At 38.7% G+C, this 25,920-nt stretch overlaps 1 protein-coding gene across 2 annotated transcripts; it reads right to left on the bottom strand.

Annotated features, from left to right (window-relative positions):
- Nucleotides 1-897: 897 nt before the first annotated feature.
- On the bottom strand, nucleotides 898-21,132 carry IFNG (interferon gamma). 2 transcript variants are annotated; one of them, XM_035255145.3, is made up of 5 exons: nucleotides 21,024-21,132; nucleotides 8,844-9,014; nucleotides 3,868-3,936; nucleotides 3,590-3,772; nucleotides 898-1,153 (listed from the first exon to the last, which is right to left on the bottom strand). In XM_035255145.3, the coding sequence occupies exons 2-5, from the start codon at nucleotides 8,868-8,870 to the stop codon at nucleotides 1,019-1,021; spliced, it is 414 nt and encodes a 137-aa protein (XP_035111036.1). In that variant the 5' UTR covers nucleotides 8,871-9,014; nucleotides 21,024-21,132; the 3' UTR covers nucleotides 898-1,018. The 2 variants fall into 2 exon arrangements, with proteins under 2 accessions (XP_035111036.1, NP_001244155.1); NM_001257226.1 differs by lacking the exons at nucleotides 8,844-9,014; nucleotides 21,024-21,132 and adding an exon at nucleotides 5,174-5,287 and having other exon boundaries at nucleotides 1,019-1,153.
- Nucleotides 21,133-25,920: the final 4,788 nt, after the last annotated feature.

The following is a 25,920-nucleotide window of genomic DNA, read 5'->3' as shown; positions in this document are numbered from 1 at the left end:
GGCATAACTTGGATTCTAATCCAAGCCTTCTCCCTAGAGCTTAAACCCACTACTCCACACCCAGTGGTGCTTGCCAACATCGGATGGGGGACAGGAAGATTCTGAGACGAAGGAGGGAATAGGAAGGTGGAGAAGGGGCTGGATATAAACCTCTGTGTGCCAGACTAAGCAGTTTAAACTACATTCCATAGCAGAGCCTCTGACTTAAATAGTGACAAAATTAAATCTGTGTCTTAGAAAGGTAACTCAAAGAGCTGCCAACTGGAAAAGTGAAAGCCAGCAAAATGCTTGTGGAAAGAAACACCACATTTAATGGAACCGAATGCAACTCTAAAATTTCCAGAACTAAGATGACTCCTCTCCCTACTAATTCATTAATAGATCGTTCTTTCACTCCAGTTCTCACTTAGAAAAAATCTGACACAGCATAAATAGTTATGAACTTAACACTTTATTCATATATATTAGATGTTGATAATCTTAACAAATAAGTTACTTTCCATTTGGGTACAGTCACAGTTGTCAACAATATTTGGAAGCAGCAGGCAGGAAATCTCCTGAGATGCTATGTTTTCATCAGGGTCACCTGACACATTCAAGTTCTGTCTGACATGCTATTAAAGCAGTGGCTCAGAATGCAGGCATATTTTCCTACAGACAGTAACTGGATGGTATCATTTCACTTATAAGTGTTCATTGTATCATCAAGTAAAATAAACACACAACCCACAGGATCTTGCTTAGGTTGGCTGCCTAGCTGGCCCCTGAGATAAAGCCTTGTAATCACATAGCCTTGCCTAATTAGTCAGGAAACAAAAGATTAAGTGAAACAGTCACAGGATACAGGAATTATAAATAATACACATATTAATAGATATTCATTTTCATTACGCAAAAGTTGCTATTATAAATACTTCTTCAATTGATGAGTCTAAAAATATATTCCCCATATAAATAATGTTAAATATTAATAAATAGATTTAGATTTAAAATTCAAATATTGCAGGCAGGACAACCATTATTGGGACGCTCTTCGACCTCGAAACAGCGTCTGACTCCTTTTTCGCTTCCCTATTTTAGGTGCTGGTGACAGTTCAGCCATCACTTGGATGAGTTCATGTATTGCTTTGCGCTGGACATTCAAGTCGTTTACCTATTGAGAAAGAAAAGAGAAAAATTAATTTCAGGCATATAAGCCATTAGGATATTCTGTTAATGGCATGATGATCAGTGAAAATAGAAGTACTGCTTTAAAAAAAAAAAAAGGAAGGGGGTCTGACTAGAACCGTATTACCTTAACATGCAATATTTACTTCTTCAGCAGTTAAGCTAAAAAGTACAATTACATTGCTAGTTGTGCTATAATGTGCTATAACATCACATATCCTTAAATCTACTTCTATAGAATTCTTGAAATTATGCAGTGAAAAGAGCCCGGGTGTGGATTGAATATAAAAAGATGGGTTTGAATCTCATGCATGCAATAATTCTGATCTTCAGTCAGCCACTTAACCTCTCTGAACTTCTATTTTCTTATCTAAAGGAGGAGGAGACTGTTTCCATGACCTCTCTATCATCAATCTACCGATTACATCACTTTATACTTTAGTATCTCCTGTATGTATCAAAAGACTACCTATAGGCCAATGATTCTCACTGTTGTGCCTAGCAGATTAATCTAGAAACATAAGAAAAATATCAGAGACCCAGGAGCATGAAGTGGAAGGCCTGTGCTTTCACTAAGCTCCCCAGGCGCTTCTGATACCCAGCTAAGGTTGAGAACCACCGATCTAGGTTAGGTACCCTAGAAAACACCAAATCCAAAATGAGTGAAAACTGTACTTTTTAATTTCTCCCCAATTAGGTCTGTCTCTCAATTTTCATAATGGGTTTTAAAATAAACACCAGTCATATGTGTATGGCTTACTGATACATAAAATTTAAAATTAGGAATTGCAACAACTTTTCCAGTACTCTGCCTTCTATGCCGGCAAATTAAACTACTTGAATTTCCTCACCCTAACCAATAGGGCCATTAAAATGTGGAGCATTTACTTTCCTCTTGGCTCTGCCATTACATTTTTTCTATTCTTGGGAACACTATGGCTACCTCACTACATTTCTGAGGGTGGCAGGGGGATTACAGGCTGCAGGGCTAATTATCAAAGGGCATAACATGCCTAAAATAGCTTAGCAAGTGAGCAAAAGAGGACAATAGTTAATAGAGCTCACTCAAGATTGCCCGTCAAGAAGCAGGAGGTCTGGAGCTTCCAGAAAGAAGGAACTAACAGACTTTTGTACTTTTTTAAGGCCCAGTTCCTACTGAGTAGAAAAAGTTTTCTACGAGCTGTGTGTTTGCAAGTGACCAATTTTACTTTCCAATGTTCAGATCATCACCAAGAAACTCAGAGACTTATCCAGGACTGAAAAGTAAGCTGGGGCACACTGGGTTAGGCACAAGTGCTGAGTGTCTAGTTCACAGCCAAAGGCTGCCTGTTGCCATGTCTCCTTTCAGTTTCTGGGAGCTTACATGAGAGGAGTGAGAGGCAGACTAAGCGATAGTGAAAGCTGAGCACAAATCCTCAGAGCACAAACGCTAGCTTGAAGACCCCGGTCCCCCTCATTTGAGCCCATTTATATCAACGCCAACCCCAAGGGAATCTAGAGGCCTTTGTCTTCTGGATAAAATTTTGAAAATGTGATTTGTCTTTATGCTTCAGTTATCTTTCTGTTTATAGAGCTATGATTTAAAGATGTAAGACAAGTTCATGAAGAAAGAGTTAGAAGTCTAAGGATTTCTCCAGCTAAGATACTCCGAAAGTTCATAGAGTTGATAGAACAATCTTTTCATAAGGTATAAATTCTACCTATTTTTTCCTAAAAAACAAACAAACAGCAACCATTCTTGCTTCTAATTGGGCTGTACAATCCAAAAGGTTGGCTAGAGACTTGCAGTGGGGTGGCCCTGGTGCCTACTTGAAGGCCATAGCTTTATTCTATCTCATTCTCATTTTCTATTCCTGGCATTGTAGAGTTTTGGAGCAAAGAAGGTCATTAAACATATGTAGTGAACCTAACAGTTTCCTTTAAAGATGAGGAAACTGAGCCCCAGCCAGCTACGTGATTCATCACAGTTTCTTGGTGTCTGAGTTGGGAGGAGAACATACAACTTCTCAGCTCCTCCCACTGCTCTTTCCATTAAGACAGAGAGCCTCCCATTCAAAGCAAAAGAATTTCCATCATATGAGCAAGGGACAATGAGAGAATTGCTCAGTACTCCTCTCTCCTTCTCTTTCTTCTTCACCTCTCTCCTTCTTCACCTACTTCCTCTTCACTGGAATTGTCAATTCACCTGTCTTTATGCAATAGTTACAATGCCAGCGTTTTTCTACATTACACACTTCAGTGTTTCCCACACTGGCTTCGCAAAGTCATCCAAACACCAATGGAATTAGTAAGAAAGAGTTTCAGCCATGGGTTGAGTTCATAGCTTTAGCGACTGTTAAATAGCTATTGTCTACTTTCTGGAAAATACGTGCCTTGCAAGAGCCTCCACCATGAAACCAAAAAAAGAATTAAAAAGCCTCACCGAATAATTAGTCAGCCTTTCAAAGTCATCCTGTTTCCTTTTGTTGCTATTGAAAAACTTGACATTCATGTCTTCCTTGATGGTCTCCATACTCTTTTGGATGCTCTGGTTGTCTTTAAAGTTTTTAAAAAGTTTGAAGTAAAAGGAGATAATCTGGCTCTGCATTATTTTTCTGTCACCCTCCTTGGAAGGAAAGAACACAAAGAGAAGATGATGTGAATTTATCCATCAGAAAACAAGCAACAGGAAAATCAGCCAAATGGGAATGTTCAGCTTACCTCTCTCCAAGTCCTCAAAATGTCTAAGAAAAGAGTTCCATTATCTGCTACATCTGAATCACCTGCATTCTGAAAAAAAAGAAAAAGAAAAAACTGGTTTACAATTAGTCCATACATTCCCTATAAATATATTTCAAGTTTCATTGAACTCGGTTGTGGCAATATTCCTTTTCAACTCTTCTGCTTAGTTCTAACAATAAGTATTCACAAAAGGTTTGTGTGAGATATAGCCAAAGATTGTTATGTTCTTTTAGCTTTTGTATTTCCCAATATAACCATTAAATTGCAATGTCACAAATGAGTCCAACAAGGCTGATGATGTACCAAGGGTCCCAAAAACTATAGTAAGCTAAAGAAAGTATTTTCAAATTAAGCTAAAAAATACAAAAACAAAAACAGCAAAGCCACCCCACTATAAAATACTGCCCCCCAATGGTGCAGGTTTCTATAACATCTACTGTGCCTTCCTGTAGGGTATTATTATGTCAGCTTTAAAAGATAGTTCCAAATGTATGTTTATGTGTATGTGTGTATATAAGATTTGATTTTATGCTATAATAATAAAATCAATTGTGAATACCTGACCATTATTATGACAGCAACAATTATAATAGCTAAGTTTTAAATAAATAATAAAATATTTAAAATGTAAAAAATGTTTTCATTAACCATAAATAAAAATTTAAAAGAAACTCCTAAAACTCCCTTAAAATTTTTGAACATTCCTTAGCCAGAATTATAATTTCTACAAAATTCCAGTGAGCAACTAAATTCAGGAATAATTCACAAGTAATATAGACAGAGCAGCAAAATGTTGAAATCACTTTTTGGAGAAAATCACCCATCAGTGATTTTTTTTTAATCCAAAGCTTTAAGGACCTCACCCTCTTTTACTTTAATTTTAAACGTTACGTATTACCCTTTTTAATGCTAATCTTGACCTTAGAGTCTGAGAAGTCAGAAACTAATAGCCAATCATTTTTTCAATATGTGTACTCCTTGACTTATCACAACTGAATGAGTTCTCACCACAAAATTATTAACATGATTATGTTTCATACCCATATTATGCCTATCTTTTGGAAGATTCATAAATCTCTTTTAAGTCTCTATATGAATTGAGCAGAAGTTTAAAGCAATATCTAGATTATTTAATCAAGAAACTCATCCAATCAATAATTAACAAAATAACATCAAATCTTCTCAGAATGACTGTGTACAAGAGAACACAGCCTGAGATGCTACAGCAAGTCGATGCTCAGTCATTTTCAACCACAAGCAAGAACTATTAAAAAGTCATACTTACAAAATATTTCTTCAGGTTTTCTGCTTCTTTTACATATGGGTCCTGGCAGTAACAGCCAAGAGAACCCAAAACGACGCAGAGCTGAAAAGCCAAGATATAACTTGTATATTTCATTGTTTCGGAGAGAGCTCAGCCAAAGAAGTTGAAATCAGTAGTTCTCGTATCAAGTTGATCAGGTCCAAAGGACTTGGCTGATCTTTCTCTTCCAATAGCTGATCTTCAGATGATCAGAAAAATGTACTGTACCTCCTTTGGCTGTTGGTATTTATACCTAATTGAAGTCTCCTCAGGATTACGTATTTTCACACGTTTTTTAAGATGAGATGGTGACAGATAGGCAGGGATGCTGGTTTGTATTAATAACTAAGGTTTTGTGGCATTTTGGTGTTGTAGTTAGAGTTTCCTTTCGACTCCTTGGGTCCTTTGACGATGAGACAGACCCATTATGCCCACCTGTGCCACTCTAGTGGGATTCTTTGAAGGCACATTTACTTCACACTGTTCAAGGACTGGAAATTTTTTCATGCCTCCCCCCCACTTGGCCCTGGTAAAATGTTGACTCCTCATTCACAAAGCACATTGATCATTTGCTTGTGGTTGGGAACAAGTGAAAAAGGAAATTCTAGGGCCTCTCAAACCTTTACAAAGGGGGAGCCTTTTAAAATTTTTCTTGCAAATGACCAGAAAGCAAGGAAAGAATGTGGTTAAAAGACCAATTTGGTGAGAAAGACCTTCATCAGAGTTGGTTAGTAAAATATCTACCACACATTTCAAATTGCTCTAGATCAGCACTGCCCAATAGAAATATAATACAAGCCACACAGGTAAATTTAAATGATCTAGTAGCCTCATTAATAAAAGGTTTTTTAAAAGGTAAATATAATTTTAAAATATATTTATTTAAACCAATATATCCCAAATATTACTTCAGTATGCATCAATATGCTACATTATTAATAAGGTATTTGACGTTCTTTTTGTCATATTAAATTCTCAAAATACAGTGTAATCTTATACCTACAGTGTATCTTAATTTGGACTAGTCATATTTCAAATGCTTAATGGCCACATATTGCTGGTTGCTACTATATTGAACAATATAACTCTAAACAATTTTTTGTTCCAAATAATCAGTAATAACAGAGAATCTTTTTAACTTTTTATTTCTTTGTCTTTGAAATACAAAAAATAGGATTCTTTCTCCTCCTTTGTAACTTATTTATGAAATACAAAACTTTGGGATGGCACAAAAAGTCCTCCACTCTTTGGTTCCAACCCACTTAGCATTTCTACCTGCACTGTGTACATACAAGTATTGCAGTTATGGGTGCAGACTTGATTCCTGGCTCCCCCACTATCTAGCTATATCACTGTGAGTTACTTCTTAATTCTACTATGATTCAGTCTCCTTATCTGTAAGAATGGTTTGATAATAGTGTCTTCATCCATGCTTCAGTTAAAAATTAAATCAGATAGTCTTCATAAAGTGTTAAGAATTTTTCCTGGCATATAGCAATCACTCAATAAAAGTTTATTATTATTCTGGAACACTGGATGACTAGTCATTTCTTTAAAAAAAAAAAATACCCTGGATCTTTGCTCAGGCTGTTTCTTTGGTCTTGCATTCTTTTTCCTCTCATTTGGGTCCCTGAGAGTAGTAGCCATCCATCCAAGCCCAGCTTAAAAATTCCCATCTCCCTGAGTCTCCCAAAATTATCCTCCTTGAAATTAATCTTACATCTTCTATACAAGTCTTGGTTTATACTTTTCTAAGAGTTCTGATTCCTCAATCTTGTATTGAGGATAGTTATTTGTGTGTCTTCTTCCACATTAGACTGAGTTTCTGAAAATCAAAAATTGTTTCATTGCTTTTATGATGCCTTTCTCTTCCCTAAAATAATTTAGCATGGAGATTTTCTCATAAACGGTGCTAAATAAATGTAAACTTGAATGCTTGCCTAAGGATCTCTTTTGAGTAATTTGCCCTCAAGTTCTAGTCCCAATGTTATCAGGCCTAACCTGTAAGAAACTATTTTTTAATTAAGAAATATTTATAATTAATGTTAGAAAAATGATGCCATATCTCTTTAGCCAACGCGTCCTGACTGGGACAATTTCATGTATTATTTTATGTGGGAAAAAAAGCCAGAAAGCTCTTTGAAGGACAATCTTTCCAAAGAATAAATAAGATCAAAACCTTTATGTGGAACCAAACCCCATGTTAAGCAAGTGAAGAATGTAAAAATTACATTGTGGCACACAAAGCTCTGCTGTTGCTCTGCTCAAGAAAAATTACATCCAGAGAATGTGCTTGCAGATAGGAAAGGGATGTGGGTTGAAGCCTGAGACACACTGCAGGCTCTCAATACCTTCTAATGGTCAACCTCTGAGTCACTGGAAGGAATGTTCACAACTTTCTGGAAAGGAATAAAGTTGATTGATCCACTAGAATGTAGTACTAAGGTTGAGGAGTTCCAATGGTGAGATCCGTAATAGGGAAGGATATGCTGTCTAGCCATTTGTAAATTGAGAATGCCTATTCAAAATAACAGATTATATTAAGAATATGTTTACAGTGTGGCCATATGTTTAGTAATTACATGGCTAAAATCCAAGCTCTAATGACTCTTGATGACATTGCCAAACACCAAATTATGGAATTATAGATTATCTACGGTCAACTCCCTTACTTTTAAGATTTGTAAATCAAAATCCAGAAAAACAAGTGATGTGCTTAAATTCATTCAACTGGATAATGCAGAACTGAGTCTAAATCCAAGAAGTTCCCAAAGAAGACAGAACCCTTGGTCAATCCATTCCCCAATCTATCAGTATCCATTGAAATTATTGTATGTGCCCCTATGTTAAATATCTGAATTCAAATAATTACACCCTATCAGGCTTTTGTTTCTGGGGTTTTTTTCTGTAGAATATGTGAGATAGTAATCACACTTTAATTCCTTAAAACATAGTAATACTGCAAATATTTTTTGAAATTGTTTTTGAAATATATTTTTGAAAGTCTTGCCTAAACATCCCAGCGAACCCAACTTCATGGGCTTGCAACCTGTGCAGCCTGTCAGGAGCCTGAGCTTAGAACAGCCCACACTTGCTTTAAGGCTCTGCTGTCACTTTCCTGAAGTTTCTAATCACTTTTCTAACAAAGGGCCCACATTTTCATTTTGCACTTATTTCCACAAACTATATAGCTGGTCCTGCATTCCAGGCTGGACGTGAAATATCTGCTATTAGATTTTCATCTTTCAACATATGACTCTTTGGTTCAGAACATTATCTTTACAATAGTATATCCAATTGTGATCTTTTTCTGCCTTGTCAACTTTGCAAACAAAGAAATTTCTCTCGCTCTTCTGCCTCTAAAACACCTTTTGTTGCACATGCAAACTAGAGGTTTCACACTTCGTTGGTTCAGCCAGTTCTGAGACTGCAGAATAATTCACCACCAAGATATACTTTAAAAGTTTTGCAAAGCCACCAGGAGCCAAGGTGTGACCATATTACTAAAACGGAGGGGCTGAAAACTTTCTTTTTTCTTTTCAACTAAACTTTTTTTCTGAAAACTGGCTATGGTTATATATGACACATCAGCAAGATTTCAATTGCTGTCCTCCGTCTTAACCGAGTAGGTAGTCAGAAAGACAAAACTTACACCTTGGTTGCCCTTTTCCTCTGTCATCAGCAGTCACATCCTAGCACTCACAACTAAATTATCTCATCCAGACTTCGGCGTAGATTTCTTCCATTCAATATGAGTCAATATTGGATCCATGCCCCCACGCTATTTTGGCTCCCGGAACTCCTGACATCATGCAAGCTGAACCTACAGAAGAAGCATGACATACAGAATGGAAGTCCACACGGAGTCAGATTTTCCCCGCAATTTGACTCATAAAATCCCACAAGTTAAAGGAAGATTTTCTGAATCCCCCTTTTTCTTTTGTGCCTTCCGGGCAATTTTAAAGAGGGGTTCAAAGAATATAGAAGGTATTCTACTTACACAGTACAATCATCAGGTTACAATATTTTCAATTTTATATCAGATGAGATTGTGTATTGATAATCTAGAGATTCATGGTCCTGCTTTGAAGGTTGTATTTTTGTTCTACAAGGAATTTTAATGCACCAAGTGCCAAGTACTTTGATTGATAAGGGATTACCAAAGAAGGATGGAAAGTTCTATTGTGAAAACATTGGTTTATATCCCAATTTCAATTCGTTAACATGTCCTTATTGAATTGGATGCCTACTAGATGCCCATAGCTTTAGGGGTTACAAAGACGTTATCAGTGAGACAATCTGGTAGGAGCATATGCCGCCACATTGGAAGCTAGGATTGATTCTCCTGTTCTTGTTGCCAAATAGGTAGAATAGGTATCCATATTCCCCACCTCTTCTCCATGTCTATCCTCTCCAGGTGGTTCATATGGCTAGGAGGACTTGTTATTGGTCAGAAGAAAATACACATACTGACATATGTATTGTGTTTCCTCCTCCTATACCCAAGATGTCACTAATCAGTCATGGCATTCCTTTCTATTAAATCCAGATATAACTGCTGAACCCTCCTCAACGCTCAAACCCAGGTACATACTGCCTTATTTATATTTCATTGCCTATTTTCCCTATTAGGAAAAAGGTTTACTTGTTGTTATGCCTCTAGTTAGATCCTCCAAATGGATTCATTCAATTTACAAAGAAGTAAAAGGCATAATCTCTTCCTCCAAGAAAATTAGTATTGGGGTAAAACGTTACAATTCATGAAGGGAAAGAACTTTGGCCTAAGAGAAAACAGTCCAAAATTCGGGTCCTGTGTCTGCAACTGATGTGAGATTTTGAGCAAAGGCTTTGCTCATGCCTTATATCTAATCACATCATCTTTAAAATGAAGACTTAGACCTAAATGAACTCTAAGTTTCCTTCTATTCTTAATATCTTACGTTTCTAGGATTGTGATTTATGAGAAATATAAGACATTACTAAGGACTAAGGTTACATGAAGTACAAACTCCAACAGACTTAGAAAATCAGAGAAATCAGCCAGTCATGGAGGCTCACGCCTGTAATCCCAGCACTTTGGGAGGTTGAGGCAGGCAGATCACCAGAGGTCAGGAGTTCAAGACCAGGCTGGCCAACATGGTAAAATCCCATTTCTACTAAAAATACAAAAATTAGCCAGGCATGGTGGCTAGTTCCTGTAATCCCAGCTGCTCAGGAGCTGAGGCAGGAGGATCACTTGAACCCGGGAGGCAGAGGTTGCAGTGAGCAGAGATCGCACCATTGCACTCCAGCCTGGGTTCAGAGCAAGACTTCATCTTAAAAAAAAAAAAAAAAGAAGAAGAAGAAGGAAAAAGAAATTCAGATAAATCATTGTCCAAATGGTGGAAAAGTTGGAAAATTTTACCAACCACTTGAGTTTTGAATTTAAGTTGAATTTGAACTTTGAATTTGAATTAAATTTTTAAACATATATAGAATTTGTAAGAACAAATAAGGAATAATAATACTTCACAGCTTGTACTTAAACCATCAGGTTATATGCTTTTTTACCCCAGTGATATCAAGAAATAAGTTGTCCTCAGGGTGGCCCCTGAAGTGGCAATGGCACGAGGCTTTGAAAACTTGTACATTTTTCCAAAGGAAACTTACTCCTGTATCTCTCTTGATAAAAGTTCTATTCAGCAGACTGGCAGGTTCACATTCTCTCCTATGCTACCTGGCAGAGGAATTTTGAGTCCATGAAATCCAATAAATAAAGTTTACTTTCTCACCAGCACTTAACATGTCATTATTACCTTGTCACCAATCCCTGAACCAATTTAAGAAGTATCAGAATTAAATTCCCATCCATTGGGTTTTCAAATGGAAACATTTTTGATGGTCATAAAATTATGTGGGATCTTTTAAATAAAAAAAAAATCAGACAATACAGAACAGCATAAGAAAAGAAAAAAATGACCTATGATTTCTCTTTCCACAGGTAAATACAGTTAGCATTCTGAGACAAAGTACTTCATTATTTTTTTCTACCTACATAACACAATGCCTGGAACAAAATGATTTTCCAATAAACTTCTGTGGATTAACCAAATATGAGCCAAACTGATTCAGTGGTTAAGTTCAAAGGCTCTGGAGTGAGGCTGTGTGTGTTCGATCATGACTTTGCTCCTTACTCTCTGTCGACTTTGAATACATTATTTAACTTCTCTGGTTATCACTTCACTCGTCTATAAAAATGATATAAATAATAGCTGTCTCAAAAGATTTCATGAGTATAAATTATGTCAACATGTGTAATAGTGCAATCCCTCATATATAGTAAGAGCTCATTAAATGCATAGTCACGATTACTAGTGGCTTCCAATATTCAGATTTGGTCTCCTCCTAGCACAAGGAATAAGATACTTAACAGCCTCTTTCAATGAATGGTATCTCGTGACTTTTTCTGGCGAATCTACTCTAAGTAATGACAGGCATTACTTTGGCTTAAAGTAGATTGGCCAGAAAAAGTCACGAGACACCATTCTGGACCAAGGCCAAGTAAAGCCCCTGGAAATCCTTCCAGCTCTCTCTTCCCTTGCTGCAGTAATGATGAGGATCACATGTTTTGAGGACACGAAACATGGCAGATAGAATACGTGCTACATCTACCTTCTTGCAGAATTCCTAAGATAAAATAAAGACATAAAAGGCTATAAAGCCTCAATTAAAAAAAAAGACAAAAGCAAATGAGAAATGTCAATGAAGTCATGGAAGATGGAAAGAAGATCAGCAAGTGCCAAGTAACTCCAACTTTCGACTTCTCCACTGCAGCAAGTACCCAAGTAGAGGAAAGTTAGCTCACCCTGCAGATTAGCAGAAAACTCAGGAATTGTGTTAGTAACCACTTCTGATGAAGTTTAGGGTGGGATCAAAAATAGGACAATTGGTTGAAAAATGTATATACGATATAGTTAGACCCCTAGTATCCCACAGAGCTACTCCACTGCCCCCGTATATGTTTGAAGACTGGAAGTTTACCTTCCAGCAAGGTTCTGGATATCTAGCTTAGCTGAGAAGGAAGTGAGTACCTTTATACAGTTTGGATTTAATTGAAAGTCATTATACTGAGCAGTGAGAACACGAGGCTTCCAGAATGCTTACTATCAGGCTTATATTCCTAGTCTCTAGGAAACTGCCAAGCCAAAAAGAAAAGATGTTCTAACGTGGGGTTTCTAGTGAAACCTACCAGTTTCAATTATCACCCTACTAGAATGTTCCTAAGTCAAGAAATCCAATCATTACATTTAATGTACCCAATTCAACAATTAGGGCTTTGTTATAAAACATAACCAACATTAAAGAGCAGAAAGATACCTGGAAAAAAATACTTTAGGATAAAATAAAAAGTTTAAAAAACAAACAGAAAAAAATGAATAAAATAAATGGAGTAAATTCAGAGAAAAATAATAGAGAAAAAATCAAAAAAGTAATAGAAGATTCATGGAACAATAACATTTAGAGAAGAAGAAGCTCTTAGAACTTAAAAATATAATGGCAGGGCCAGGCACAGTGGTTCAAGCCTGTAATCCCAGCACTTTGGGAAGCCAAGGTAGGCGGATCACTTGATGTCAGGAGTTCAAGACCAACCTAGCCAACATAGTGAAACTTCGTCCCTACTAAAAATACAAAAATTAGCTAAGCGTGGTGGCACACACCTGTAGTCTTAGCTATTCAGGAGGCTGAGGTGGATGGATCGCTGGATCCCAGGAGGCAGAGGTTGCAGTGAGCCAAGATTTCACCACTCCAGCCTGGATAACAGATTGAGATTCAGTCTCAAAAAAAAAAAAAAAAAATGGTGGCAGGAATTCAAAAAGCAATAGAAGCATTGAAATATAAAGTGGAAGAAATCTCTACAAAAGAACAAAATGACCAAGAACTGGAAAAAGTATAAAGAAATTTTTTAAAAACTAAAGAATCTATTTAGAAATTCAACATTCAACAGGCACTTTAGAAAGAGAAAAGAAGTAATTGAAGGAAAAAAATTATCAAAAAGATTATTTTTAAAATTTTTCCATAGCTGAAGAATTTGAGTTTCCAAAATGAAAAACCCAATGAAGAAGAGGGGACTCAAGATGGCGCTGTGAGAACAACCCAGGATTGGAACCCGCGTTGAATTCGCAAACGGTGAGTCAGTGCTGCATTTCCAGACTGATCTTTGTTGCCCACAGAACGGGGAAACTCCCAAGTATAAAAAGACACGGGACGCCAGGCAGTAGGTCTGCCTGGCGAAGCCGGCAGCCGGGGCGGCGGCGGCCGGCCCTACCCAGCAATCCCCACAGGGCGCGCTTGTCCGGGTGCCTTGTTGAACCAGCAACCTGAGACTTGAGAGGGCTGGACTTGAGACTGAAGGAGACTTGCACAGTAGCCCAGCCCAGGGGATTGCAGGGACAGATCGCTTGGGATACCCAGTGGGACGAACAAAACCGCGATTTCAAACTATCCCGGGCAGACGGTCCGAGACACTCTGTGGGGGAGGGGCGTCCACCACTACGGAGGCAACCTGCCCCAACTGATATACACGCCCACTGCTGAGGCAGCCAGCCGTTGCCGAGGCAACCCGTCCCTACTGAGATACACGCCCACTGCTGACGCAGCCTGCCGTTGCTGAGGCAACACGCTACAGGGCGTGGCGGAGACCACAGCAGAGCCGGCAGGAACAGCGCGAATCACACAACAGCAGGGCGGAGCCTCGGCAGCCAAACAGTGGCTAGTCTGCCTTCGAGCTGGGCAGGACACCTGATCGGACATCCAAAAATAAAGCCCAAACCCCTCAACACAGAGCATTTGAGAAAAAAAAAAGGGTTGTTTAATGAGCTGTGTTGCAGCAGAATCAAACATAGCAGCCTAACAGCCCTGAATGAACAACAGAGTGCACAGCTCAGCAATTAAACCCCTATAAAGTACAAACTGTCTCCTCAAGCAGCTCCCTGACCCCTCTATATCCAAAAGACTGTCATTAGGCAGGCATCATCCTGGGACAAAGAGAGCAGAAAAAGAAACTGGTAGCATCCCTCGCTGTGCCACGGCTACTAGAGGTGCACCCCAGACAAGCAGGGTCTGGAGCGGACCTCAACAGTCGTACAGCGAAGGGGCTAGACTGGTAGAAGGAAAACCAAGCAACAGAAATACTTCATCATCAACATTCTGGGTGTCCACTCAGAGACCCAAACGAAAAGTCAGCAACTACGCAGACGACCAGCGGACAAATCCACAAAGATGGGAAGAAACCAGCGCAAAAAGGAGAAAAACACCCGAAACCAGAACACATCGCCTCCTAGAAAGGACCAAAACTCCTCACCAGCAAGGGAACAAAGCTGGACGGAGAATGACTGTGACGAAATGACGGAATTAGACTTCAGAAGATGGATAATGAGAAACTTTTGTGAGCTAAAAGATCATGTATTAAATCAATGCAAAGAAACTAAGAACCTTGAAAAAAGATTTGAAAAAAGATTCGAGGAAATGATAACAAGAATGGATACCTTAGAGAGGAATATGAATGAATTAAAGGAGCTGAAAAACACAATACGAGAACTTCGCGAAGCAAACGCAAGTTTCAATAGCCGAATTGACCAAGCAGAAGAAAGAATATCTGAAGTCGAAGACCAACTCAATGAAATAAAACGAGAAACCAAGATCAGAGAAAAAAGCGCAAAAAGGAATGAACAAAGTCTCCAAGAAATGTGGGACTATGTGAAAAGACCTAACCTACGTTTGATAGGTGTACCAGAAGGGGACGAAGAGAATGAATCCCAGCTGGAAAATACTCTTCAGGACATCATCCAGGAAAATTTCCCCCACCTAGCAAGACAAGCCAACACTCAATTGCAGGAAATACAGAGAACACCACAAAGATATTCCGCAAGAAGAGCAACCCCAAGGCACATAATCGTCAGATTCAACAGGGTTGAAATAAAGGAGAGAATACTAAGGGCAGCCAGAGAGAAAGGTCGGGTCACCCACAAAGGGAAGCCCATCAGACTCACAGCAGATCTCTCGGCAGAAACACTACAAGCCAGAAGAGAGTGGGGGCCAATATTCAACATTCTTAAAGAAAAGAACTTTCAACCCAGAATTTCATATCCAGCCAAACTGAGCTTCAGAAGTGAAGGAAGAATAAAATCCTTTGCGAACAAGCAAGTACTCAGAGATTTTGTCACCACCAGGCCTGCTTTACAAGAGCTCCTGAAAGAGGCACTACACATAGAAAGGATCAATCAGTACCAGCCATTCCAAAATCACACTGAATGCTAAAGAGCTTCAACATAATGAAGAATCTACAACAACTAACAGGCAAAACAGCCACTTAGCATCAAAATGGCAGTATCAAATTCACACATAACAATATTAACCCTAAATGTAAATGGACTAAATGCACCAATCAAAAGACACAGACTGGCAAATTGGATAAAAATCCAAAACCCATCAGTGTGCTGTATCCAGGAAACCCATCTCACATGCAAGGATACACAAAGGCTCAAAATAAAGGGATGGAGGAAGATTTACCAAGCTAATGGAAAGCAAAAAAAAGCAGGAGTTGCAATTCTCATCTCTGATAAAATAGACTTTAAAGCAACAAAGATCAAAAGAGACAAAGAAGGCCATTACATAATGGTAAAAGGATCGATACAACAAGAAGAGCTAACGATCCTAAACATATATGGACCCAACACAGGAGCACCCAGATACATAAGGCAAGTTCTTAATGACTTACAGAAGGACTTAGACTCCCACACAATAATAGTGGGAGATTTTAACACTCCGCTGTCAATACTAGACAGATCAACCAGACAGAAAATCAACAAGGATACCCAGGGCTTGAACTCAGACCTGGAGCAAGCAAACCTGGTGGACATTTACAGAGCTCTCCACCCCAAATCCACAGAATACACATTCTTCTCAGCACCACATCACACCTACTCTAAAATTGACCACATAATTGGAAGTAAGCACTGCTCAACAAATGCAAAACAACTGAAATCATAACAAACAGCCTCTCAGACCATAGTGCAATCAAGTTAGAACTCAGAATTCAGAAACCGACCCAGAACCGCACAGCTTCATGGAAACTGAACAACTGGCTCTTGAATGTTGACTGGGTAAACAACGAAATGAAGGCAGAAATAAAGAAGTTCTTCGAAACCAATGAGAATGAAGACACAACGTGCCAGAACCTCTGGGACACATTTAAAGCAGTCTCTAGAGGAAAGTATATAGCAATAAGTGCCCATATGAGGAGAATGGAGAGATCCAAAATTGACACCCTATCGTCAAAATTGAAAGAGCTAGAGGAGCAAGATCAAAAAAACTCAAAACCCAGCAGAAGACAAGAAATTACTAAGATCAGAGCTGAGCTGAAGGAGATTGAGACACGAAAAACCCTTCAAAAAATCAATAAATCCAAGAGCTGGTTTTTTGAAAAGATCAACAAAATAGACAGACCACTAGCCAGATTGATTAAAAATAAAAGAGAGAACAACCAAATAGATGCAATAAAAAATGATAAAGGGGAAATCACCACAGATTCCACAGAAATTCAAACCGTCATCAGAGAATATTACAAACAACTCTATGCACATAAACTAGTAAACCTGGAAGAAATGGATAAATTCCTGGACTCCTGTGTCCTCCCAAGCCTAAACCAGGAGGAAGCTGAAACTATGAATAGACCAATAACAAGGTCTGAAGTTGAGGCAGCAATTAAGAGCCTACCTCACAAAAAAAGCCCAGGTCCAGATGGGTTCACAGCCGAATTCTACCAGACACACAAGGAGGAGCTGGTACCATTCCTTCTAAAACTATTTCAAACAATCCAAAAAGAGGGAATCCTTCCCAAATCATTTTATGAGACCAACATCATCCTGATACCAAAACCCGGCAGAGACCCAATGAGAAAAGAAAACTTCAGGCCAATATCCATGATGAACATAGATGCAAAAATCTTCAATAAAATATTGGCAAGCCGATTGCAACAGCAAATCAAAAAACTTATTCATCATGATCAAGTAGGATTCATCCCAGGGATGCAAGGCTGGTTCAACATACGCAAGTCTATCAACGTAATTCACCACATAAACAGAACCAAAAACAAAAACCACATGATTATCTCAATTGACGCAGAGAAGGCATTTGACAAAATTCAACAGCCCTTTATGCTAAAAACCCTCAATAAACTTGGTATCGATGGAACGTATCTCAAAGTAATAAAAGCTATTTATGACAGACCAACAGCCAATATCATACTGAATGGGCAAAAACTGGAAGCATTCCCTTTGAAATCTGGTACTAGACAAGGATGCCCTCTCTCACCACTCCTATTCAATATAGTACTGGAAGTTCTAGCCAGAGCAATCAGGCAAGAAAAAGAAATAAAGGGTATTCAAATAGGAAAGGTGGAAGCCAAATTGTCTCTATTTGCAGACGACATGATAGTATACCTAGAAGACCCCATCGCCTCAGCCCAAAAACTCCTGAAACTGATAAACAACTTCAGCAAAGTCTCAGGATATAAAATCAATGTGCAAAAATCACAAGCATTCGTCTACACCAATAACAGACTTAAAGAAAGCCAAATCAAGAGCGAACTGCCATTCGCAATTGCTACAAAAAGAATAAAATACCTTGGAATACAACTCACAAGGAACATAAGGGACCTCTTCAAGGAGAACTACAAACCACTGCTCAACGAAATCAGAGAGGACACAAACAGATGGAGAAACATTCCATGTTCATGGTTAGGAAGAATTAATATCGTGAAAATGGCTATACTGCCCAAAGTAATTTACAGAATCAACGCTATCCCCATCAAGCTACCATTGACTTTCTTCACAGAACTGGAAAAAACCACCATGAACTTCATATGGAACCAAAAGAGAGCCCGCATAGCCAAGTCAATTCTAAGCAAAAAGAACACAGCGGGGGGCATCACACTACCAGATTTCAAACTATACTACAAGACTACAGTAATCAAAACAGCATGGTACTGGTACCAAAACAGAGATATAGACCAATGGAACAAAACAGAGGCACCGGAGGCAACACAACATACATACAACTATACAATCTTGGATAAACCTGACAAAAACAAGCAATGGGGCAAGGATTCCATGTTTAATAAATGGTGTTGGGAAAACTGGCTAGCCATGTGCAGAAAGCAGAAACTGGACCCCTTCCTGACACCTTACACTAAAATTAACTCCAGATGGATTAAAGACTTAAACATAAGACCTGGCACCATAAAAACCCTAGAAGGAAATCTAGGCAAAACTATCCAGGACATAGGAGTAGGCAAGGACTTCATGAACAAAACACCAAGAGCATTGGCAACAAAAGCCAAAATAGACAAATGGGACCTAATCAAACTCCACAGCTTCTGCACGGCAAAAGAAACAGTCACTAGAGTGGATCGGCAACCAACAGAATGGGAAAAAATTTTCGCAGTCTACCCATCTGACAAAGGGCTGATATCCAGAATTTACAAACAACTCAAGCAGATTTACAGGAAAAAAACAAACAAGCCCATTCAAAAGTGGGCAAAGGATATGAACAGATACTTTACGAAAGAAGACATATATGAGGCCAACAATCATATGAAAAAATGCTCATCGTCACTGGTCATCAGAGAGATGCAAATCAAAACCACATTGAGATACCATCTCACGCCAGTTAGAATGGCGATCATTAAAAAATCTGGAGACAACAGATGCTGGAGAGGATGTGGAGAAAAGGAACACTTTTACACTGTTGGTGGGAGTGTAAATTAGTTCAACCATTGTGGAAGACAGTGTGGCGATTCCTCAAGGCCTTAGAAATAGAAATTCCATTTGACCCAGCAATCCCATTACTGGGTATATATCCAAAAGACTATAAATCGTTCTACTATAAGGACACATGTACACGAATGTTCATTGCAGCACCGTTTACAATAGCAAAGACCTGGAATCAACCCAAATGCCCATTGATAATAGACTGGATTGGAAAAATGTGGCACATATACACCATGGAATATTATGCAGCAATCAGAAATGATGAGTTCGTGTCCTTTGTAGGGACATGGATGAATCTGGAAAACATCATCCTCAGCAAACTGACACAAGAACAGAAAATGAAACACCACATATTCTCACTCATAGGTGGGTGATGAAAAATGAGAACACATGGACACAGAAAGGGGAGTACTAAACACTGGGGTCTATTGGGGGGAAAAGGGGAGGGCCAGTGGGAGGGGGAGGTGGGGAGGGATAGCCTGGGGAGAAATGCCAAATGTGGGTGAAGGGGAGAAGAAAAGCAAAGCACACTGCCATGTGTGTACCTACGCAACTGTCTTGCATGCTCTGCTCATGTACCCCAAAACCTATAATCCAATAAAAAATTAAAAAAAAAAAAAAAATGATTAAAACAAAAAAAAAAAAAAAAAATGAATGTCCAACCCAATGTGGTTTTAAAAAAATAAAAGACTTCAGAGTGTATTTTTAAATTTCAGAGAATCCTGCATGTGGAGAAGATCCTCAAAGTTCGAGAGAGAAAAAGTAGGTTGCATATATTATAAATAATAAATACAAAGGATGAAGAAACAGAATGTCATCAGACTTTTCAATAGTTGTTCTGGAAGCTAGAGGTTGATGGAGCAATGCTTTTAAATTTTGGAATAAAACAGTGTCCAAACTGGAATTTCATGCTATGCCACACTTAATTAACAGTTAGGATAAGACCATTTTTATTCATGTGAGATTTCAGGACTTTGTGTCCCATGTGCCCTTTCTCATGAAGCATCTTGAGAAAGTCAGGAAAGTGTTTAATCTAAATTAAAAAATTAAATCAAGGAAAAAGACCTCGGTTCCAGAAAACAGAGGATTTAACATGGGAAAAAAGCTAGAAGATTTTCTAGCAGGTGGTGAGAGAAGCGTCAAGAGGATCGTTGTGCAGAGCCCTGCAGAGCAACCAGCTCTGGTTGAAACTAAAGGACTGGGAAACCTAGGAGAAATGCCTCCAAGAAAAAAAAATGTAATTACTATGAACATTACGAAGAAAGTTCACCCCTGACAGTGACTGGGGTAAGGGAAGGTAAATTAATGATGGGTATGTGGAAAACTAAGAAAAACCAACCAAACAATGCCAATTATTAACTTTGGGAAAACCAAATATTATGCATAAAAAATATTATACAACAAATGTCAGGATCGAGATTTACCTAATCACTGTCATGTCAATTTTACCACTGAAAATGTAATATAGCTATAATGGGAAGATAGAGGATAAAGGGGCTAAGTGTAAGGGTAAAATAAGTCATAATCGTACTACCCGAAATGGGAAAAATTCAATGTGAGAAATATGTAGTTTTATATGCTAAGTAGAAGTTGAGCTAAGAACTGAAGCCAAAGGAATTAAAAGTGATAGTCTCAGAGAAGTATGTATCAGAGATGGAACTGCATGAATCGGAGAGTTACTGGCTTTTTGTTATAAGCCTTGTGGTACTTGTAACATCTGGGAGTCCCCAAAGCCACCTTCATTTCTGACACCAACTGTAAGTTTAGAACAAGCCCCAGGTTCAATAATTCACTGGAAGGACTCACAGAACTTAGAAAAACTATTATACTCATGACTATGGTTGATTACAGCAAATGAATACAGATTAAAATCAGCAGAGGAAAGAGGAAGGGCAGGGCTCAGGATCACTCTATGCTTAGAGCTTCCAGTCATTCTCTACCAGTAGAGAAGTGGACAGGGCAAACTTTTCCCAGCCATGATGTGTGACAATATACACAAAGTACTGCAGACTGGGGGAGCTTACCTGAGTCTTGCTATCCAGAGACTCTATTGAACTTGGTCACATAGACAAGATTGACATCTGTGTGACTGACTTTAGTCTCTAGCCCTTCCAGAGGTCAGTCTGATACACTGTGGCCCAAGGCTCCCACCATAGATCACATTGTTAGCATAGACTATGTCACAAAGCTTAAATAAGGCCCCTAGGAAACCAAAGACACTCTTATCAGGCAGGACATTCCAAGAGCTTAGAGGTCACATCCCCCATGTTGGAGACAAAGGCCAAATATCTCTTTGGACAAACGTAATCCTGTACTGCATAGTATTCCTTTATTTTTTCTTTTATAAACTGTTTGTTCTGCTATGACTTTTTTATGATTACCTCATGCTCCATTGGCAAATAAGAAAATGATGCTAATAAAATGTGGAATTCATTTTGGTTTATACTAGGTTTTTCCAAACATGTTAATGTTTTAAGACAGCGAAGGCTGGACACAGTGGCTCACGCCTATAATCCCAGCACTTTGGGAGGCTGAGGCAGGTGGATCACCTGAGGTCAGGAGTTTGAGATCAGCCTGACCAACATGGAGAAACCCCATCTCTACTAAAAATACATAATTAGCTGGGCGTGGTGGCACATGCCTGTAATCTCAGATTACAAAAAGAACAAAACAAAAACAAAAAAACTAGTGTCATTAATATGAGGGCATATGTTTTGTTGTCAAGAGAGAGAAAAAATGAAATGACTTCAACAGGGACTTTTGAAATGACAAAACCCTCAGTGGAATTTACAAAGCAACTTTCTTTTTAATATTTCATTTCTAGGTGGATCCTGGATCCTTTTAACACTTTAATAAGCAGCAACAGAGACAGGCATCACTGCAGAGACTGTGCAGATACCAAATCAGCTTATGTACATTCTCTCTGGGAAGACTTTGGGGACAGAGACTGGCTTGTGGTTCATCAGATTTACCTCTGAGTTCTAGCCCACGGAATGTGAGTGGAAGTGATAGGTGCCACCTCCATGGGCCATCTTCCATGTTTCTTCTCTGTTGACCAACTTGATACAAATGTGTGCAGTGACCCCACAGTCCAAGTACTGAAGATGGTGAAGGTGGTGAAGATGGTGGAGCCACAGGATGGAAGGATCCTGATCCTGCTTAGAGGAGAGATATCTCCTGTCCTGTTACATCTATTTTTGATTTTACATGAGCAAAAAATACACTTCTATTAGGTTTAAGGCATTTTACAGTTTAAGGGCATTTGCATTACTTTAACTAATATAGCTACTGAAACCCCATATCTTGACTACAGCTTTCATGTAAATAAGAAACATGGCCTTTAATCCCAGCTATTTGGGAGGCTGAGACAGGAGGATCACTTGAGGCCAGGAGTTAAAGACTGCAATGTGCTATGATTAGGCCACTGCACTCCAGCCTGGATGACAGAGAGAGACCTTGTTTTTAAAAGAAAAAAAATGTTTATTTCATATTTTTAAATAAATTTTTGGCTGGGCACAGTGGCTTGTGCCTGTAATCCAGGCACTTTGGAAGGTCAAGGCAGGATGATCTCTTGAGGCTAGAAGCTCATGATCAAGCTGGGCAACATACTGAGACCATGTCTCTACAAAAAAAAAATTTTAATTAGCTGGGCATGTTGTGATGTGCCTGTAGTCTCAACTACTCAAGAGACTGAGGTGGGACGATCACTTGAGCCCAAGAATTTAAGGCTGCACTGAGCTATGATCACATCATTGCACTCCAGCCTGAGCAACAGAGACTGTGTTTCTAAAATATATACATATACTACATATAAAGTAAGTTCTTAAGTGTACTTTAAAGGCTTTAAAGCAAACACTGTCACTTCCTACTCAGACTTATATTGCCCTAAAACCTATTCCTTTTATGTTCGTAATACTTCTTTGTTAGGATTGCCTGCTTAAGACTTTCTAGATTTGTAACTAGGTGTTTATTTGCTATTTATCAAACTTTAATTTGGATTTTTTGTTTTGGTTTTGTTTGTTTTAATTCTGATCTTTTCTTTTTTCTTGTTTTTTTTTTTTTAATTTATTTCTTGCATGATTATTTTAGCTATAATTTCCCTAATTCCACAAAGAATTTGTGGTAACTGGCATTTAATGGTTTTTCCCAATCTTTTAACCTAGAAAGGCAATAAGGCAATGGGAATTATAAAGCTAAGTAAGAAAGCTAAAGTTCTTGTCTTTTTTTCTTCTTCAAAGAAGGAAGCTTCTTTTAGTTTGTAGCACAGATTTTTTTTTTAACTTCAGGCAACTCTAAACATGTATTAGTTTCTTTAATTAAGATTTGGCATTCCCAACCATCTAATCTGACAAGAACAAGCAAGGGGGAACATATTTCCTATTTAATAAATGGTGCTGAGAAAAATGGCTAGCCATATGTAGAAAACTGAAACTGGACCCCTTCCTTACACCTTATGCAAAAGTTAACTCAAGGTGGATTGAAGACTTAAATGTAAAACCCAAAACTATAAAAACCCTAGAAGAAAATATAGGCAATGTCATTCAGGATATAGGCATGGGCAAAGATTTTATGACAAAAACACCAAAAGCAATTGCAACATAAGCAAAAATGGACAAATTGGATCTAATTAAAATAAAGAGCTTCTGCACAGGAAAAGAAACTATCATCAGATTGAACAGACATCCTAGAGAATGGGAGAAAATCTTTGCAATCTAGCCATCTGACAAAGATCTAATATCCAATGTCTACAAGGAACTTAAACAAATTAAAAAAAAACCAACCCCATTAAAAAATGGGCAAAGGATATGAACAGATACTTCTCAAAAGAAGAGATCCATGCAGCCAACAAACATGAAAAAAAAGCTCAACACTACAGATCATTAGAAAAATGCAAATCAAAACAACATGATACCATCTCACACCACTCAGAATGGTGATTATTAAAAAGTAAAGAAACAACAAGTGCTGGCAAGGTTGCAGAGAAAAAGGAATGCTTTTAGATGGTTAGTGGAACTGTAAATTAGTGCAACCACTGTGGAAGACAATGTGGTAATTCCTCAAAGATCTAGAAGCAGAAATACCATTTGAACCAGCAATCCCATTATTGGGTATATACCCAACGGAATATAAATCATTCTGTTATAAAGATGCATGCACACATATGTTCATTGTAGCACTATTCAAAATAGCAAAGACATGGAATCAACTCACATGCCCATCAATGATAGACTGAATAAGAAAATGTGGTACAAACATACACCATGGAATACTATGCTGCCATAAAAAGGAATGAGATCATGTCCTTTGCAGGAACATGGATGGAGCTGGAAGCCATTATCCTCAGTAAACTAACACAGGAACAGAAAACCAAACACCACATGTTCTCACTCACAAGTGGAAGCTGAATGATGAGAACACATGGACACATGGGGGGAACAACACACACTGAGGCCCATTGGGGAAGTGGGGTTAGGGAGAGCATCAGGAAGAATAGCTAATGGATGTTGGGCTTAATATCAAGGTGATGGGTTGATCTGTGCAGCAAACCACCATGGCACACGTTTACCTATGTAACAAACCTGTACATCCTGTGCCTGTGCTCCAGAACTTAAAATAAAAATTGATGGAATAAAAAAGACTTGGCATCCCCAAACTTAATGATATATAACTTGCCCTATTAGAAAATTAGAAACATCATTTGCTAGTTAGAATCCTAGATCATGACTTATATGTTGGTCAAATTTATGGTTGTATTAGGAATCCTGTTAACCACAAAAATGTATGCCCTGCACCCTTTTTTTTCCTAAAAAGAAAAAATAAAGCCAATCACAAGAGGGAAAATCTAAATGATGTATCACATAGTGTGCAATCTAAGCTTCCATTAGGAAAATGAAAGAACCCAAGACTGGGAAATATTTCTTGTTACCTCAGGTAATTTGAAGAAATATTTTTCTGGTTGACTTTTTCAGCAAGACTAGCAACGTTCTGTTCTACTGGCCTGTGGTCAGGGGTTTCCCCCAAGGTGCGTTCCATCTCACAGCAAAGAGCAACAACTTGGTGGGTTATATTTTCTTTTTAGTCACCTGATAGGATTTCCCAGGACAGAGGTGTCAAGTCAGTTCTGACCTAACTTCCCATGTCCTTCCTGTGGGTCACCCTGAGAAAGAAGGAAATCTCTCTTCTCCCCGACCTGGCGCTGATGTCATACTTCCTCTTTTCAGCCCAGCATCTCAATGCGCGCAGGGACGCTTCTGCCACTGCAAAGAGCAAAGGCTTCAAGTGATAGCCTTGCATGGTAGTGTTCTCTGTCACAAAGTCAGGAAGTTCTTAGACTTCCTTTTATCTGAAGAACTGCAAGGAAACCACCTGCAGAGCACCCAGGGCCTCAAGAGTTTGTTTTGCACCTTCCCTCTTCCGAGGTAATCACACCTGCCGCCACAGCTTCAATAGCTGAAGCCAAAGAGTAAAAATTGCGCCAACATCTATAAATCCATATGAAGCTGAGTGTTCTGAATAACCTTACCAGATGTTTTTCTCATAGAAGAAAAAAAAATCCAAGTTATTCTCGTATGCTTGTCTTCCTAACTAGGTTTTAAGGTCCTAGAGAGCATACACTGCCTCGTAGTCTTCTTCATCTATCTCAAAGTGCCTGGCTCAGTGTTTTGCATGAAGTATCCAACAATTCTTGATCATCAGGCCTAGGGGTTGGAGCCAGCAGGGCCGCTTAGCCGGAGTTGCAAGCCCAAAGAGATCTCTATGTTAGCTTTAAATTATGTCTGCCTTCTGTGTTCCTAAAAGCTGTGTTGCTGCCAATCGCACAAGCTTCTGTTCGTGCCCATTCACTGTTGGACATTAACAACAAATCACCTTCAAGAACTGACATCCACTTAAAGGGATTTTTAAAAAACGTGTTTAGCTCAT

This window comes from Callithrix jacchus, chromosome 9, assembly GCF_049354715.1.
Source record: "Callithrix jacchus isolate 240 chromosome 9, calJac240_pri, whole genome shotgun sequence".
Lineage (NCBI taxonomy): Eukaryota > Metazoa > Chordata > Mammalia > Primates > Cebidae > Callithrix > Callithrix jacchus.
The sequence above is the reverse complement of the archived record's forward strand: the minus strand, read 5'-3'. Positions and strand labels throughout refer to the sequence as shown.